Source organism: Sturnira hondurensis, unplaced genomic scaffold (assembly GCF_014824575.4).
Source record: "Sturnira hondurensis isolate 20B ecotype Veracruz unplaced genomic scaffold, ASM1482457v3 Scaffold0004136, whole genome shotgun sequence".
NCBI classification, from domain to species: Eukaryota; Metazoa; Chordata; class Mammalia; order Chiroptera; family Phyllostomidae; genus Sturnira; species Sturnira hondurensis.
In genome coordinates, this window is record NW_028076767.1 from 41,163,444 (window position 1) to 41,182,058 (window position 18,615).

At 41.9% G+C, this 18,615-nt stretch overlaps 1 protein-coding gene across 4 annotated transcripts in view; it reads left to right on the plus strand.

Moving 5' to 3' along the window:
- Positions 1-18,376, plus strand: part of WIPF1 (WAS/WASL interacting protein family member 1) — a 121,286-nt gene extending 102,910 nt beyond the window's left edge. For all 4 annotated transcript variants that reach the window (XM_037044420.1, XM_037044421.1, XM_037044422.1 and 1 more), the window contains exons 4-8: positions 3,498-3,692; positions 5,553-6,314; positions 10,087-10,299; positions 11,272-11,385; positions 15,366-18,376. In XM_037044420.1, coding sequence (XP_036900315.1) covers positions 3,498-3,692; positions 5,553-6,314; positions 10,087-10,299; positions 11,272-11,385; positions 15,366-15,421 — 1,340 coding nt within the window. In that variant the 3' untranslated portion in view covers positions 15,422-18,376. The remainder of the gene's footprint in view (positions 1-3,497; positions 3,693-5,552; positions 6,315-10,086; positions 10,300-11,271; positions 11,386-15,365) is intronic.
- Positions 18,377-18,615: the final 239 nt, after the last annotated feature.

An 18,615-nucleotide genomic window follows, 5' to 3' on the forward strand; every position in this document is an offset into this window, starting at 1 on the left:
CCGGTGTGGGGCCAGGGGAGCTCCACCAATAGCCAGCCTCTGGGGCAGAGCCCGGTGGTTTTCTCCACCATGAGTGGAGACTGGGCTCCGGGGAGGTGGGTGTGAGTTCCCCAGAGGGTAAAGGAGACCGGATATTCTGGGCCCTAGGCCTGGATCCACTAGTGGAAACTCATGCTCTTCAAGATCCACTTCTCCCATTAAGTGGGAATAAATGTTATTTCTTCTCTCTTCCAGCGACTCACTTGGCTTGGTGGACACAAAATGCAACCTAATGCATGCCCTTGTTATCCATTCAATTAATTGGACACCAAGACTATTTTCTCAAGCTCTTTGCCACTGACAAAGTCCATCTATGGTTTTGTATTTGTTCACAGGTGAAACCTCCCTGGGCTCATTATGAAAATGTCGACCATGGTTATGCATGATGTAACACTTAAAGTCAGCCTTGCCCTGCAGTTTGGTGCCTGAGTGACCAGTGCCAGTTAGCTATCTTTAACTGCTTTGGCTTCTCTACTGAAAGATCCACTCATGGATGCTGTCTGACAGTGCATGCATCGCTCTGAATGTTCAGTACATTTAAAGGGGTCCTGTGGAAATGCAACATTCCAAAGTGTATCACTCATTAATGAATAATTACTGACAATAATTGAAATCAGTAAAAATTCCAAATGTCTTCTATGGGCAGAGCTTCCATAAGTATCCCAAAAACTCTGTGCCCAGAAAAGATACAGAGCTAACAAAGGCATGATAAATCTAATCCAGAAAAAAAAGAAAATACAAATGAACAAAATTAGAACTCAAGAAGCAGATAAACTAAGAGATTCAAAGTAGATTGTATAAAATTAAGGATGCTACAATGAAGTTATATGCAAGATAATTTTCAAATCTTAATTTAATTTTCTAAGAAAAGCATACATTTACCAGTATTCCCTTATGAAGCGTCAATGAGCAAGGAAAAAGTTGTAACCTTTATTGTATTACTTTCCCTCCTAAAACTTTAGAGCTGGATGATTTTATCAGTGAATTCTTTCAGATTATAAGAAACAGCTCATTCAAAAGCTCTGTGAATTCCCAAACACAGGAGGAGACCAAAACGACCTGATAGGTGCAAAGGGACTGGCATAGCCGTTATCACAGTGTGCCAACGGCAGCATCTGAGCAGAAAGAAAGCTCGTGTATCATCGTGTCAGGGGGCCTGTGGCGGTGTCTGGAGGCTTTTCAGTTGTCTAAGTGGTGAGCTGGGCGTTCCCACTGACATCCTGCGGGTAGAGATCAGGGGTGCTGTGGACATTCTACAGAGAACAGGACCGCTACCCACTAAAACCATCTACCCGACCCAAATGTCAGTTGTTCCAAGGGTAAGAAACCCTACTATATATATAGATGAACCACATATGCTCACAGATGAGAGGGTACTAACTAAGAAATAAAATTAAGAAATATAATTCAATATGTATATTAAAAAAATAATTCACCAAAACCAGGGTTTATCTCATTTTTAATGTTAGAAAGTCTATAAATTCATAGCAAATAAGAAAAACAATATACCTTAGAAATAGTAGAGGCAGTCTCATTAAAATCAAAATGTTTTCCTTTAGCTACATTAATAATTTACATTATTATAGAAGTTACAACTTATATAAAGCAGAAATAAGACACACAACTATTTAAATAGAGGAGGAAAAACCTTTATTATTTGAAATCATATGTTTACTAGAAAATCCAAGATAATTTTTTTGTACATTGTAAGTTAAAAAAGATAGCAAAGTGTTTTATTAGATAGCAGGTGAAATTTCCTGGTGCCAATAAGAATAACCAATAACAAAATTTAGTAGAAAAAACATTCCTTTCACAATTTTAGAAAAGAAAACTGTGTTCAAAGTAACGCTAACAAAAGGCCTGTGTGACCCGTATCAGACAAATTGCAGAGCTTTGCTTAGTGAATCAGAAGACATGGAAAGTGAGCTGTGTTCCCAGAAGGTCTGGGTATCATAAAGTGTCAGGTCTCCTGGATGAATCTGTAGATCTCGTGCAACGCCCACCAGAGCCTCAGCGCAGGCTTCCCAGCCCCAGAACTCTGGACAGTGGCTGACCTCAGAAAGCACACGCACACGAGACAGGTTTTTAAAGCGGGCATAATCATGGCTCTCATACAGATATAAAATGAACATATATCAAAGATCTTATTTGGCTCATTAATTAATGAGAAATGATGTTTTCAGTTCCAAAGAGAACTCAAAGCACCACACGTGTACAGGCAGGTAAGTGCTGGAGCGAATGTACAAATAGGCACTAAATGGGTCCATATCAGTTGCATTCCACTGAACACAACCAATTCGCATTTCTGTGGACAAAGACTATTTGTGTTATTATCATTTTTCTAAAATTTACAGAGTGGTAAAATAGCTCCAGGGCAATGGGAAATAATACAGAAAGCTAGAATTAGTAATCTTTTTCTTTCTTCTTCCTAGAATGCCCATTTCAAATGCTTTCACAATATTTTGGAAATAAATGCAAACTAAAACAAAATCTTTGCACTGTCTCAAATTGCAAAGGATGTTTTATTTTATTTTTTAAAGTTTTTTAAAAGATTGTATTTATTTATTTTTAGAGGGGAAGAGAAGGATAGAGGGAGAGAAATATCAATGTATGGTTGCCTCTCGTGCATCCCCTGCTGGGAACTGGCCTGCAACCCAGGCATGTGTCCTGACTGGGAATCAAACTGTGATCGTGTGGTTCGCAGGCCCGCGCTCAATCCACTGAGCTACACCAGCCAGGGCGCAAAGGATTTTTTAAATGTGAAAGCCTTCCATTGGGTTTAATGATATTAAAAAGTTAAAATCAGCCTAAAAGACCATCAAATAAGTACATGGTTAAATAAATTACAATATATTCATGTTCTAAAACACTATGCAGTTCTTTAAACTTATGTTTTTAAAGAATATTTAATGGCATGGGAAATACTAACAATAAAGTGTTAAGTGGAAAAAAGCAGGCTAAAAACTATCCAGTGAATTTTAGTCTTAATTTTAAGAAAAAATATATGAAAATGAAAAGATACTGGCAGGGAAAAATATACTAAAACAGTGGCTATTTCCAAGGAGTAAAATTATGAGATATTTTATTTTTTAATTGTTACTATTTTCTTTCTTCTCACCATTTACCATATCTTCCCCCTTGAGACGTTCTTTGAAGAGCCTTGCATTTGGCAAACTGGTATTAACTCATATGGCAGGTAGCCAGGTGGGGGGTGTGGCAGCAAATCGCCACCTGTCATCGCTTCTTCCACCACCGGGCCAACAACTGCCTGAGAGAGGAAAGAGTCCACTCCTTTCCCGGTTAGGGTGGGTGGATCCTTACTGTCCTGCCTGGTACTGAAATTCCAGCTGTCCACCATGGGTCCCGGTTTTGTCATTATTCTTTCCTCGGGCTAGAGCTGGTGAAGTGCTCTTGCAGAGTTCTCAAACCTGTGTAAAGACTGTTTTCTTCCTCTGCAGAACCTAAAGGAGCCGGTGGCGGTGGCGGCGGTGGCTTTGGTGGAGGTGGCGGATTTGGCGGAGGAGGTGGCAGTGGAGGTGGAAGTGGTGGTGGCGGTGGTGGTGGCAGCTTTGGAGGAGGCGGGCCACCCGGTTTGGGAGGACTGTTCCAGGCTGGAATGCCGAAGCTGAGATCCACAGCCAACAGGGATAATGGTAAGGAGGGTCTCCTTCTCTCTCAGTTACGGGAGACCTGGGTTTGGTGGTTCAGAGGCTTGGCATCCCCTCTTCGACACTGTGCTCTTTAAAGCATTTTAGAATGCTCGAAATTGTTAACATTTTTATAAGAGATACTCTATTTAGCATCTTCTAAAAGTTAAGTCAATATCTGACAGCTCCATTGGGCTGTTATGTATTTGTCCATTGTCCTAGGGGTAACAAATGGAACTTGCCGCCCCTGGAAACTCTGCCTGGTGACCTGGCAAAGTCAGCTTTCTCAGTGAGGTAGCCCGACCAGCTGTCTAGTATGTACCACACACTTTGAGCCGCTTTTCACACACGGTGGGGCATGTCAGGTGGGACAGAATTACCTGTCTCACTAAATCTAAACAGGTGTTTTGCATGACAGACATTCAGCATTTCAGGGCCTGCAATTCTAGGTCTTCTCTGCAGGGAGCCCAGGAAATGCGTCCCACAGGTCTGCCTGTGAGCCTGACGGCAGAGGGGGAAGTCGGACCAGTGGTGCCTCAGTGAAAACCTCACAGGGGGTGCGAGGTGCTCTCCGGACCACCACAGAAGCTCATGACATTGTACCGTGAAAACTTCTTTTTTTCATGGTCATTATTAGAAGAATTTTATTTCTAATTCCGTGATCTTTTAAGATGTTCACTGGGAAAAGTATGAAATTCTGCCATCGATACAAAGATAAAGGCACTGAATCCTTAGGGTTAGCTGACTGTTTTAGCATTGGATGGTCAAAGTCTAGAAGGAGACTCAGTAATATGAGAGATTCTATTTTGCTAGACCTGCATTTCAATTTTTATTAATTTATTTAAAACCCACCCAAGGGATTTAAGGTAGCTGACAAATGCATACATTTAGTACTTTACTAAAAGGTGAAGAAATCAAGACAAAAGACAACTGGAAGTAAAATAATAAAATGAAGATGGAACTCAAATTGGTGCATAAAATGGTATACTAGAAGTATATGTGTTCATAGTATACTATCCACGTAATAGATCCTATCGGTGTGATGTAGTAACTACAGTTTTAATCTGAACTTGGAAAATATAACTTATTACAAGTTGGGATCATAGAAATATACCACACATCCTAGGACAATATATCTTTTTTCTAGTACAGAGTCAAAAAAAAATTCTGGAGTTCATGTTACTCCAATGTATAAATTTACCCAAATGTCTGTCGTTGTGCCTCGGATAAAATCTGAACTCCTCTAGCCTACAAGGCCTTTTATGAGCAGGCCCCACAGGTGGCCACGGAGTGATGGCCACCCAGGCTCCATTGCCAGGATTCCTGTGCTCACTGTGCCCCAGGCACACGGGCCTCGGAGTTTGGTTTTCCTCTGAAGTTCATTCCGAGTCAGGGCCTTTGCACCTGCTAGTTGGTTGCCTAGAGTGTCGTTCACTTCTTTGTGGATTAATCCCATCCACTGGCATTGACTCTTCCAATTAAATTTTGACAGGTTTTTTTTTCTGTTTCTTAGTTCCTTCTTGTTGCAATCATTACTCTCCCATTGTACTTTTGCACCTTCTCTTGAGAATTTCTCTTCGAAGAGACTAGGTAACCCCTCCTATATGAAGATTTATGCTGGGACAACTAATCTCTTCACCTTAAATGGCTGTTATTTTTTTAGGCCTAAGAGGTACCAGGGCAGGGACGGTGATCAATTCCTCTTCCTCCAGGAAAGACTGCACAAAATCTGATTTTCATAAATAGTAGTTACCTGTATTTATAGTATCTAAGAAAGGACTTGCAGTAGCTGCAAAGATATTCTGCTTCTCTGGTTTCTTTTAAGATTCCTAATTTTCGAACTGAATTTTTCCCTCTGTTCTTCAGATTCTGGAGGAAGCCGACCCCCGATTTTGCCACCAGGAGGAAGAGCCACATCTGCCAAACCTTTCTCACCCCCAGGTGGCTCCGGGAGGTTCCCTGTGCCTTCTCCAGGCCAGAGAAGTGGACCCCCAGAGCCCCAGAGGAACCGAATGCCTCCCCCAAGGCCTGACGTGGGCTCGAAGCCTGATAGCACACCCCCGCCAGTACCGAATACCCCGAGACCCATTCAGTCAAGTCTGCACAACCGGGGGTCCCTGCCAGTGCCTGGAGCCCCCAGGCAGCCTGGCCCCGGGCCAACTCCTCCCCCTTTCCCCGGAAACCGAGGTGCTGCTTTTGGAGGAGGCTCCATCCGTCAGAGCCCCTCAGCCTCATCCTCCAACAGGCCTCCCCTGCCGCCTACCCCGGGCAGGGCCTTGGATGACAAGCCCCCTCCACCTCCTCCTCCGATGGGCAATAGGCCCTCCATCCACAGGGAAGCCGTCCCACCTCCGCCCCCCCAGAACAGCAAGCCCCCAGTGCCTTCCACTCCGCGGCCTTCCTCCTTGTCACAGGCCCCACCTCCGCCACCTCCCCCCAGCAGGCCTGGCCCTCCCCACCTGCCTGCAGGCTCCAGTGGCGGTGATGAAATCCCAAGACTCCCACAACGGAATTTGTCCCTCTCTTCGTCTGCACCTCCCTTACCTTCGCCTGGACGTTCCGGCCCTCTTCCTCCCCCGCCCAATGAGAGACCCCCTCCTCCAGTGAGAGACCCACCGGGCAGATCAGGTATGGCAAGACATGGCTGGGTTGTGTCCCTGAAACCCAGCCTGCCCACATGTCACTAATGGTCATACACAGAGTCTAACAGGAAGCTTAAGTGACCCCTCAAACTGCTTTTATCTGTTACATGACACCTGCCACTGGGTGATTTCATCCCCACCTCATGTTCAACGCTGAGGAAGTGGGACTGACATTTCCATGTGTGCTTTGGAGATGAGGAGACTGCGTAACCGATAAAGTTCAATGACTGCAAACAGTTAATAGAGAAGAGGCTACAAGTTTCACCACCCATCTCACCATTTTACGACCCTGCCCCACTACAGTGATTTCAGATGTCTTAATTGGGGAACTAAATGCCCATCTCCTGTAGAGGGGCCCCATTATTTCAACAAGAAGGGTGGTTATTTCAGAGCCAATGAACTTCGCCTGCACTTCTCTCCTTACCTGTCAAGGCCTCAGGCCACTTCCCTGCTTATTAAGGACAATGTCAGCACCCGCTTTGCTGTTTGTTGACATCTCTGACACACAGATCCCTCGGAGAGTCAGGTAAAGGTGTAGGCCTTCTCTTCACAGAAACACTCGTGCATCTAAACTGGAACTGTGCGTGCTGTTTCCTGCACTGAAGGACCTGCTGAGGCACATCTGTGGCCCCTGCCCAGGGTTGACAAACCTGAATGAGGGAATAATTACTTTCAAAATATGAAATGAAATGAAATGTGCAGATTCCCCAGGATTTGTACTGTATTAATTATTGATCGAGTCAGAGAAACTAAACTACTTTTGAATTTTAACCTTATGCATACAAGATGTTTGGAAATGGGGTATTTTTTTTTCTCCCAGTGAAGTTAACTTACCTTTGACCCTGTGACCTCAGGAACCTAACAAACAGCATTCTTTAAACCTCAAACTTGAGGTCAGGTCCTCAGTCTTGACCCCATGCTGGAATCACTGGGGTGCTTTAAGAACCACGATGGGCCCTTCCCCAGGCTTTCTGGTTTTGTTGCTCTGGGTTTTAGATGGGACATCGGGACAGTGGGATTGTAATATCCCCATGACTGCAATGTGCAGAAACGTTTGAGAAGCACTCCCTCAAGCTGTCCTGCCATGGAGAATGGGCCACAAATACAGAAAGTCACTGGTCCCTTCAGTCCAGTCACTAGACGTGCGCCATCTCATCGAGTGTTCGTCAGTGAGTTAGCAAGAACGAGCAGTCAGGTGAATGAGACGCAGTGTTTTCTTTGTATACAAAACCTATGGATCTTCCCCCAGAGTGGCTGTGGGGCTGTTCACACAGCTCTGCCAAGTAGGTGAGTCAGTAGATTAATAAATCTGCCTAAAAATTGGGTAGGCAGTGACATAATTACAACATTTATTTTTCCTTTTCATTATATGTCATAACTATTACAGAATAAGAAAGTATAGAAAAGTAGGAAGAAAACAAATATCATCTATAATCCTGCCACCACAACCATCCAGAAATGATCATTGATAACATTTTTGTATATTCTTTCAAGCTTTTTAAAATATATGCATATATATATATATATACATATATATATATATGTGTGTGTGTGTGTGTGTGTGTTTACAAAATTAGTATCACACTACAAATATTAGTTGGCAATTTGCTTCCTAATTCACAATATCTTGTTAACATTTTCTGATACGACACAACCTGACTTTTAGTGACTGCATAATATTAACTCCTCCGAAATACCTTGGTTCCTTAATTCTTCACTTGGTCGTATAAGACATCTCCAGATTTTTGCTGTTGCTGATAATGCAGATATACATTCTTATAGTCAAATATTTATGTACATTTCTATGTATTTCCTTCAGGTGAATGCCTAGAAATGGAATTTCTAGGTGATGATTATGCACAGTAAGCTATGGGTTTGTAGGTACTGCCAAATTGGCCTCTAGAAAATTCCTACCAATTTACATCCCCACAAGGAACACATGACAGGTCATCTAGGGCCACCTGGATTTTGAGAGATGGCTCAGCTTCATTGCTGGGAGAATGGGCTCTCAGATTTGACAGATTTATGGTCAAACCCTGGTTCTTCCTCGCATTAGCTTCCCGACTTGGTCTCTTTAACTTTCCAACACCCCCGGGGCTCCTGCCGTCTCCACACCTCTCAGAGCTGTTGGAAAAGTCAAACGAGATGAGGGTGTGTAGTGATTGTCTTATTTCCCAGCATCAATGGCCACTTTTATTATTAGACTGCCGGTGGGAAGTAGAAATGTGTTCTATTATGCTTGCCCAGGCTTGGAGCAGGGGGCTGGAAGGTTGGAGAAGAAGGACATGAACAGTCACTTAAAGGGAGAAAGATCAAGTCAATCAAGTTATGTAGTACTAGGCCCAATAACAATGGAAGTCTAGTTGACATTGGGTGACAGTTCTGTGGTGGGAGTTCCAGTGAGAGACACTCCTCTCCATAATAAATCTACTCCCACTGACTGGGACTCCAGCTGTGACAAGCAGACAGGACAATAAGTAAACCCCACCAAGTGAGGCACTGAAGACACCGTGATAGACCAACCAGGGCAGGGCATGCTTCCTGCCTTCAGCAAGTGTCTGAGCCAAGATGTCCGGCCATCTGTGATGGGCAAGTCACTGCTTTTAATGTCCTCTAGTTGGATTCTGAATCTGCAGTTAACGAGATCATATTTATAGTAATTCAAGACATTGTGTAACATAAAATGTCAGCCTCTGGCAGGTGGAGTATGCCGCTGAAGATCAGGAATAATTACTAAGGCCATTTTGGTTTCACATGAAAAAAATGCTGAAGTTCTTTTTCTTCCTTTCTTTTTTTAATTTATTCGTGACCCAAATAGCCTCTGCATTTGGAGAATGGGAAAAGCAAGATAGGTTCCTGTGTATTATCAAAAAGAATTTCATTTGAATTATTTTCTAGGAACTTAAAAATTTCTGATTATACCATATTACTGCAATTTTTTAAGAAGTGATTTCAAATACTTATGTAGCCCTTTTTATTTGCCTTTGACTAAGTATTCCTGGCAGTCGTGCGGTGGGAAAGGTGACTACTCGGTGCTCTTTGTAGATAGGAAGCCAAGCCCCACGGGGTAAGCAGCCCGCTCAGGGTCAGGATCCTGCACCGCATTTATAACCGTGCACCTCGGCGAGCTGTAGTCACTCCCTGTGTCGGTCTGCCTCCCGAAAGAGGAAGAACCAAGAAGGAACTTCTGCTGTTCTCAGGATGACTAACACTGAGTTTCCTGATCCTGCTTCTGCTTGGAAACAGAGTGTGTGCTTCACAGAAGCGTGCCTACAGAACTAGCAATAATGCTGTGAATTTAAAGAATTTAATTCCTCTGAAGATCTAAAATAATTTAATAACTATCTGCTTTTAAAAATTCTTCTATGAAACATTTAATAAGTGTGTCACAGTAATTAGTCCGACAGCTTTTAAAAGGATATGAAAATGTGTTTTAAGTATGTATATAGGTTGTCGGTATAAACAGATTATCACCTGTCCTGAGTTTAACTGTAACATCTCTAGTCTCAATACCAACTCAAAGCCAACACAGCCATTCAGCTCCAATATGCACCCGTTTCACATCTGTGGATACATGTGAGCATTTCTGAGTTGGCACGTGTCTACTCCTTTCTTGTCTGAATCTCCTAGGAAGTCTCCATGATTTCTCCACCCTTTCTAGTAAAAGGTCATGTATCCACCAGGCACTCAATAATTGCATGTTGGTGATGGCCATGGTAAGGTATTGCCCTTCATTGTTGTCTTTTCTTTTACTCCAGGCCCTCTCCCACCGCCTCCTCCAATAAACAGAAATGGCAGCACGTCTCGGGCCCTGCCTGCCACCCCGCAGTTGCCGTCCAGAGGAGGTGTAGACAGTTTGAGGGGTGGGCCTCGGCCTCCCCTTCCTCCAGACAGGCCCGGTGCTGGGGCCCCTCCACCACCTCCACCATCAACATCAATTAGAAACGGCTTCCAAGAGTCTTCATGTGAAGGTGAGGTGTGGTCCCACCTCCTTGGAAACACACAAGCTATGGAGCAGCGGTTGAATGAGAAATTTGTTTGCATTTGTTAGTGTGTTTACATTTCTTCTTTGCAAGACCTTCATTGTTATCACACTGCTCTGCTCTCCCAAAAGAAAAAGGTGATTTTCAACCTTTTTCATATCATGGCACATATCAACTAATTACTAAAACTCTGCAGCACACCAAAACATATACTTTGGGCCGATCTGATAAAAAATTAGGTTTAATTTGATTCATTCATACTGGATGGCTATTGTTGTGTTATTTTTTATTTGACAACCTACGGGAAGAGAGGTCAGTACCCCTGATTAAATAGTCAGATATTGTATGTTTTTAAAATTCTTGCAGCACACCAGTTGAAAATCACTGATAGAATCATTCTAGGACTCATCATGATTTCAAATTAAAAATAGTAATGCCTCCTTCTCCACTTTTCAAAAAGGCAGATTTTGTTTCTCTGTTCCTTGTTTGAGTCTCATTTTGGTTAACTTTCTAGGGATGCCAGCATTCTAAAAAGAAACATTTCTGTGGCTTACTTTATTACCTATCTTTCTAAATAGTTTGCTGTAGGTAAGAGGCCCAATGGCCCACAGATATTAAGCAGCTTGCCTCTGCCTCTGTATCGGAGGGCCCCAGGGATTCCTCCCACCAGTGGGAGGAATGATTAAGAAAGGTGTCCCAAGCCATAGCCCCCAGCTCCTGAAAGGAACTGGCTGGGTCCTAGTCACTTTAATAAAAATCGCTTGGATCTGGCTTTGGTTTGATTGGAAGACCAGCACATGTTATTGATGTGTAATCTCAATGACACATGTAGCACTTCCCTAAACTTCTAGACATAAAGCTAGAAGTGATCTCTTCAGTTCTATTTCATGATATGCCTTTCATTACATCTCTTCATAGTAGATTGTCGGTTACTGAAGATACTGTTTGTCTCTCCCTCAGATGAGTGGGAAAGCAGATTCTACTTCCATCCGATTTCTGATTTGCCACCTCCAGAGCCATATGTGCCAACAACCAAAACATACCCCAGTAAATTGGCGAGAAATGAAAGCCGGAGTGAGTATTTCTGCAAGGGCTTGTGGTGGATTCCCACTTGAATAGCCTGGGTTCTATACAGCTGAGGGGTGCATAGGAAATCCAGGCCTCTTACCTGGACTAGGGAGACTTCAGAGAAGTCACTTCTGGATTCAAAGCTATCTGAATCCTGGTACAGTCCCCTTCTGCAGTCAGTGAAGAAAGTGGGGGTAACCAGAATGCATATGAGAAAAGATCATTTTAATGTGTCGTTACAAGCCGAAAATACTTTCAGGTTGCTAGTAGATGAAATTTTATCATTTTGCTTGTTTAAAGAATCTTCCCCCATTTTGATCTTCCTGAGATGGCCCAAATAGAACCATCTTCTTTCTATTCCTATTAGTTTTGAGACTGGCAAATGTCTTATTTAATCATAATAAAAACTGACTGTAACAGCTTTGATCTTTTAAATACATTATAATGATAGCTTTATACAGCATCACATTTTCAGTGAACCCATAATTTCTCCACAACGTATTTTCATTTTACCACGTTCTTGTCTAGTTTTTATCCATTGAATTCTGATTAATTTACATGGTTATAATTATAGAGTACAGTTTTTTTGTGGTGATGTTTATATAACATTGCTTAGTAAACAGAGATTTTATCATGTGGTTTCCATCAAGTCAACATTTAATAACTCATTTCACCATTATTGGACACTTAAGTTGTTTCTGTTTGTTTTTTTCCCCCCCTAATGAATGTAATACTACCATAAGAAGTGAATCACTTTTCCACTATTGGAAAAGAATGTGAACAAAAAGAGGAAATGGAAAAACTAATATTTTACAACAATAAATGTATAGGCCTGAGAAAGAATTATCATGAAATATACATACATCACTGATAATTTGTAAGAGCCTTAGCTTCAGAAACAAACCCTCAAAGCAGAAATGTGTGGGGAGAAGATGTTTGAGTCTGTCAAACAACGGTCCCTGTGTCCCTAGCCTTGTCCTCACTCCCTAGGCAGAGCTTCGTGCACATCCTCGGAGCCTACTGACTTCCTTGGTGCACAGTTCTTAATTCTCAGTTTGTTCCCAGCCTCAGAGTAGATTAGTATCACCTGAACTTGAGGCTGGTCTGAAACAAAATTATGGACTTCAGGGAGACTTGATGTGGCAGAAAGAGGAGATGGGGACACAACTGTGCTGGGTTACAGCATGGGGCAGGTTACTAGGGACAGGTCAAGTTGTGCTTTGTGCCTCTGTTGAAGATTTCAAAAAATTTGAAAATATTTTAGGAAAATTTCCATGAACAAATGACAGAAGTAAAGGGAATATTGTTGCTTAAAAGAAGTTTAGCCCTGGCTGGTGTGGCTCAGTGGACTGAGTGCCGGCCTACGAACTGAAAGGTCACTGGTTCGATGCCCAGTCAAGGCACATGCCTGGGTTGCAGGCCAGGGACCCAGTGCGGGGTACGTGAGAGGCATCCAGTCGATGTACCTCTGGCATATCAATGTTTCTCCCCCTCTCTTTCTCCTGCTCTTCCCCTTTCTCTAAAAATAAATTATTAGGATTTTTTTTTAAGTTTAATTTTGGGGAAAACTCATTTATGTAGAATAATGTATTCCTAGATGACACCTAGTAAAAAAGGTATTAACTACAGTGAAAGTTATCATAGAGGCTGCAGTGGTGGGCTTCCCACAGGACACATACCTTTGCGTCTGTGTGTGTGTTTATGTCATAAGTGGGGCTTCTAGCTGATGGGAGTACAGCCTGTTTTTCTTCCCTTTAGGACTCTAAATGTGTTTTCCTGATTTCTACTGTAAATATTATATATATGTATGTGTATGCAGGGGTGGGCAAAAGTGGGTTTACAGTTCCTTGTATGGAAAGTGACACGCAGGTTACGCTGATTACAGAGCTTTACTAACTCGGAAGAGAGTCATGTGGTGCGATGCCCTTTCTTTTCCCACCCCTGTACATGTCAGTAACAGATCCGTACTCCCCAGCCCCTCTAGAGTTTTAATTTAATAGCTGACCACACTCCTTCCCCCGCCCGCCTGTCTTTAAGACTTTGTGAAGTCCGCAGGCTGGAACTATGTCCTGCTCACTGTTGCATCTTCCTCGAGTGTCACAGAGCCTGAGACACGGCAGACACTTAAAACTATTTCTTGAACTGGTGAATTAATTTCCACTGCCCCCAAAAACTTTTTGTAGACTTGCTTTAAAGTTCTAGCAATATGTATTTTAACATTTTATACTGATAATGGATGCTCTCTGTAAAAAATACATAAAGTATGAACAGTTTTGTCCACTCCCGTCGCTGCCCTAGCCTCCAGGCCCACGGCCCGGTAGGCACGCAGACAGCCCGGAGCAGTGCCGCTTAGTGAAATGTGTGCACGGGCCGGCCCTTGCTGTGCTACCTGTTTGTGGGGTGGCAGCTGCTGGTCCAGGCCCCATGACAGGTGGCTGGTTATATCCATGTGAGTCTTTCCCCAGATGCCTGCCCAAGGAAAGACTTGGTTGGATGGTAAGAGGAACCGGCAAGATAATGCCAGTGTTTTCCTCTGCCCCGTCTCCTTGCTCAGAGATTTGGTTCTATCTCGGAAATCCCTAAGTGGCTACTAGGGTCGCTGTCAGGGTGCCTATTGAGGAATGTGTTGGTGCCAGCCTACCTGGGCCTGAGCAGTGGCCATAGCAGACACACTCAGTTGACGTGTGCCCCTGGTGGACATGCTTAAGCACCTGAGTACCTGTCCCTGTGCCTAACAGTGGTGAGATCACCAGAAAAGTGTGTGTGGGACAGATGAATTTCAAAAACTGTGAATAGGACCTGGCTGGTATAGCTCAGTGGATTGAGTGCAGGTCTACGAACCACACAATTGCGGTTGGATTCCCAGTCAGGGCACATGCCTGGGTTGCAGGCCAGTTCCCAGCAGGGGACTCACAAGAGGCAACCATACATTGATATTTCTCTCCTTCTCTCCTTTCCTTCCTCTCTAAAGATAAATAAATAAAATCTTTTAAAAATATATAGAAGATTGATTTTTAAAAAACTGTGAATAGATTTTAAACCTGAATAATAAGTAAACCTTTAAATAAAGGCCCAGTCAGGGCACATGCCTGGGTTGCTTATTTAAGCCTTTAAATAAGTATAGTTTTTGAAAGAACACTATCGATAGAATGAAAAAGCACCCCCTGAAATGTGATAAAATATTTGTAAATCATATAGCTGATAAAGAACTAATATGCAGAATATATAAAAAATTGCTATAGTTCAACAACAACAAAAAACAAACAACCCAATTTTTTAAATGGGTTGAATACTTGAATAGACATTTCTCTGAAGATCTACAGATGATCAATAAGCACATGAAAAGATGTTCAGTATCACTAATCATTAGGGAAATACAAATAAAACTACAACAAAAGGCCACTTCACACCCATTAGGGTGGCTACTATAACAAACACATTGGTTAGAAATTAGAAGATGCCTAAATGCCCAAAAAAGGGGATTAGGTGAATAAACCATAATATGCCTATATAATAGAAAGCAGTGTGTCATTAATAATTATACATGTAGAGTAATAACTTTGAAAGATGTTCAGAATGACTATATATGATCCAATTTTGGGAAGACAAAAAGGAATTGTTTACATAGAGAAAATACACAAATGATATTTTTTATTATCTCTGGGTAGTGGGAGCTTGGTGAATTTTTTGTTTTCTTTTCACTCATCTATTTTTTTCTAAACCTATAATAAACACATACCGTGTTTGTGATGCGAAGAAAAACAATTTTTTTACTTTCCTAACTCGATGCAAGTAGTTGGTAGCCAGAGGTGGATCACCCACTAGTAATATCCGTTCAGCCCTTCCTTGCTTCCCCCTTCGCATCCTTGTGTGCCAGTCATACATAGGGTGCAGGGTTGTGTATAACTCTGCGAACATCTGCGTCTCTATAGTGAGAACACAAGCTTTCTAACCAAAATTTATCTTTTGTCTATTTTTTCACCAAGGTGGATCCAACCGAAGAGAAAGGGGTGCCCCACCCCTGCCGCCTCCCCTGAGGTGATCCTTGCCTGCTCTTCTCCACCGGAGCCCCAGAGCGACTTCTGTCATTGCTCTCAAGAGTTGCACGCCTTCCTCCTTTGTCCCTTTCATATAAGAAGTAGGGAAGAAGGGAGCCTGGCATGGGAATATGTATGTGAGGGGTGGGAATCCAATAAGCAAATGCACCTAAATCTTTATTCTGTGTATATTCTCAAAGCTATTGCTTGCTTCAGCTGCAGCCCAACAGTGTGTACTGCTTAGGGGTCGACTGGCTTTTATGGCAAGTAGGCAGAAATGAATCATGTCCCAGGTTTCAGCCAACCAAGTTCAAATTCAAACATTCACTGTAAATTTGCTACAGATAATATTCCAGTCCCTGAGAGCTGCTTGCTTCCATGCCCTTTTTGCATGCTTGGCCTCCTGTCTGTTTCCAGGAACCACAGGCCGCCTGAGCGAGTTGCTGAGCAAGGGCTCACATGAAGTTTTTGTGGTCAGAGATCATAGTTTGGGGCAGTCTGAAGTAGGCTCTAGGACAGAGCTGTCCAATAGAAATATAGTATGAGCCACGTATGCCATTTAAATATCTAGTAGCCACATTAAAAAAAAGAAAAAGAAATAGGTGAAATTAATTTTAATATATTTTATCCAAAATACCACCTGGCCTGCAATGAAAATAATACCTATTAATGAGGTATTTTACATTATTTTTTATTCGGTACTAAGTTTCAAAATCCGGTTTTGTGCCTTGCACGTAAAGCACATCTCTATTTGGACTCGTCACATTTCAAGGGCTCAGTGGCCACAAGTAGCTGGTGGCTGCCATATTGGACAGCGCAGGTCTAGAAGACAGGATAGTGCAAAACCTCTTGTTTAAAAAACAAAAAGTGAAAGATGGGCTTTAGCAATTGAAGAAGTAACTAAGAATAAAGTTAGGACGCAACACCTTGTCTGGCAGGCAGCTTGACCTTAGATTTTGTCCCTTATTCTCTCTCTTCCCTTAATACCTGTATAAGAATGTTGTTTCCGAGTACCAAGATCAGAAATTGCTCTAACAGCATTTAAAGTCATGTGGAATAAAGCCATTGGAAAGGAACAGAGAGCCCATTGGGGCTTCCAGGCTCAGAACCAGCTGCCTGGAGCTCACCTGTCAGCTGCACTTCTGCCTTGCGCATTTGAGGCGGCCTCCCAGCTTCCTCCTTGGGGTGGGGTCGTCCGGGAGCAGAGGGGAAAGTCAGGGAAAGGTAGCAAATCAGAAACACAGGAAAAGAGGCCAGATTTGGGTTGATGGGCGAAACTGTAAAAATCTAGATCTGATGTGTATGGGGTTGAGAAAGATTGTTACTGGAATTGGAGGGAATTTGAAACTGTCTGGGAGAAGGAGTCATTCGCCTTGGATCTATGCAAACAAAGCTCCCAAATGGACCACAGGGAAGAGCCAGCCTTGCCTTTTTTGGTATGATTTTGTTTACAGACTTCACTGGGACCTTTAAATCTAACTATGGAATTGCAAAAAAATATTTCCATTTAGATATTTTATATGGTTGATTATGTTTGAAATGACCATTACTTATTTTTTTAAAACCACACGGCCACATATATATGTGTGTACCTACATAAACTTTGTGTCACAGTTTCAGGGTGTTGTTCGTGTATTACTGGGAGATGCTAACGAGAAACCAATCCAAAGAAAATTTTGAAAAAGCATTCCTATTTATAGAAGAAATAATTATTTCATTTATATAAAAGCAAAGAACTTAGAGTTCTAGTAAATGGGGTGTCTAATAAATTATGATACTACCCACTGAATAGATTGTATTTTTATACCTTGTCTTGCCAAAGTCCTGGGCTTAGCACATTATGTATCTTGGGTCCCCACCTCCTCTACCATTCATTTGTCTTTCAGGAACTTGGAGTCCTTTACCCAAAGAATCAAAAAATACAAAGGTATAACAACCTTGGCAAAGTGTTTTTTTAAAAAAGTTCATATTTTGGTAACATAGCGGCATCACTTTATTATTTGACTCTTTAATCAGATATTATTCTTTAATCAATGGTTGACTAAAACTCCTGTGAGAAAGCCTAATTACCCAACTCAGAAAAGGGGTCTTGCTGGCAAATATGGCAAAGAAAAGTCTCAGCCACAGAAAGCGGGTCGGAGTTTTATAAGGGGGAGCGAGAGCCGCCGCTTTCCTCACACACCAAACTCTGCAGGGGCCACCCTCAAGTCTGAAATGGGGCCACAACCTACAGTTGCTGTTCCCCCAGGATGGAGATGTGTTAGAATGTGTTTTGTAAGTGAATGTTTCATTAATACACTTATACTCTTGCTTTGAAAGTTAGAAACCTAATTGCATCCAAAACTTTAAGTTCTATGTTAATATTTTTAACTATGGCAAATCACAAAAATGAATAATTTTCTTCCCTGAAATCAGAGCTTATGTGTGTTTTTTTTCCATAAAACTTCCAGGTAAATGTATTCAAGATGCAATACAGTATTTTAACATTCACATATCATTTTATATGGAAATGTATTACAGTATTAAAATTCAGTGTTCGGTATTTATTTCACTATGCATTTTATTTAGTAAAAGCTGGGAAAAATGTTTAATCCAATGGTGCCTTACTTTGTGATTTGAAAGAAGTCAACTTTTTATGTCTAAGTAGCAGATTATTTGCATATTTGTAAAATCTGTTAAGCCTTTATATTTTAACTTGTAATACAAATTTTGTTATCTGAGCGGCAAAAATGGGATGATTGTTAAAGTGCCCCAAAATTTTTGGCATGAAATCAATTTTTCCCTGTTTATAGTCAGGGACTATAAAGGAAGAAAAAAATGTTTTTCATACCACTGCACTATGTAAACATGCACATTTTCGTATCTGTTTTATTGGGATAGTTTAAATGGTGGGAGAGAGTCTACTCGAGACATCTGCCTCTTTGTAAGTTAGCCAGACAATAAATAAAAGCAGAACGATATGAGTGTCAACCGGTGGTTTTTATTTCAGTATTATCTATGTAAATATGAACAGAAAAGCAAGTGTCTATTTTCTGTTTTATACTCTGGTAAAGAAAGACATTCTCAAAGAAAAGAAGAAGAAAGAAGGAGGCCTGTATAAGAAAGTAAATAGTCATTGCATCTACTTTCTAATACCTTGTTTCTTTTTCCTGAGAACCTGTCTCTTCCTCAGAATCCGCTGATGGTTTATTTGAGGCAG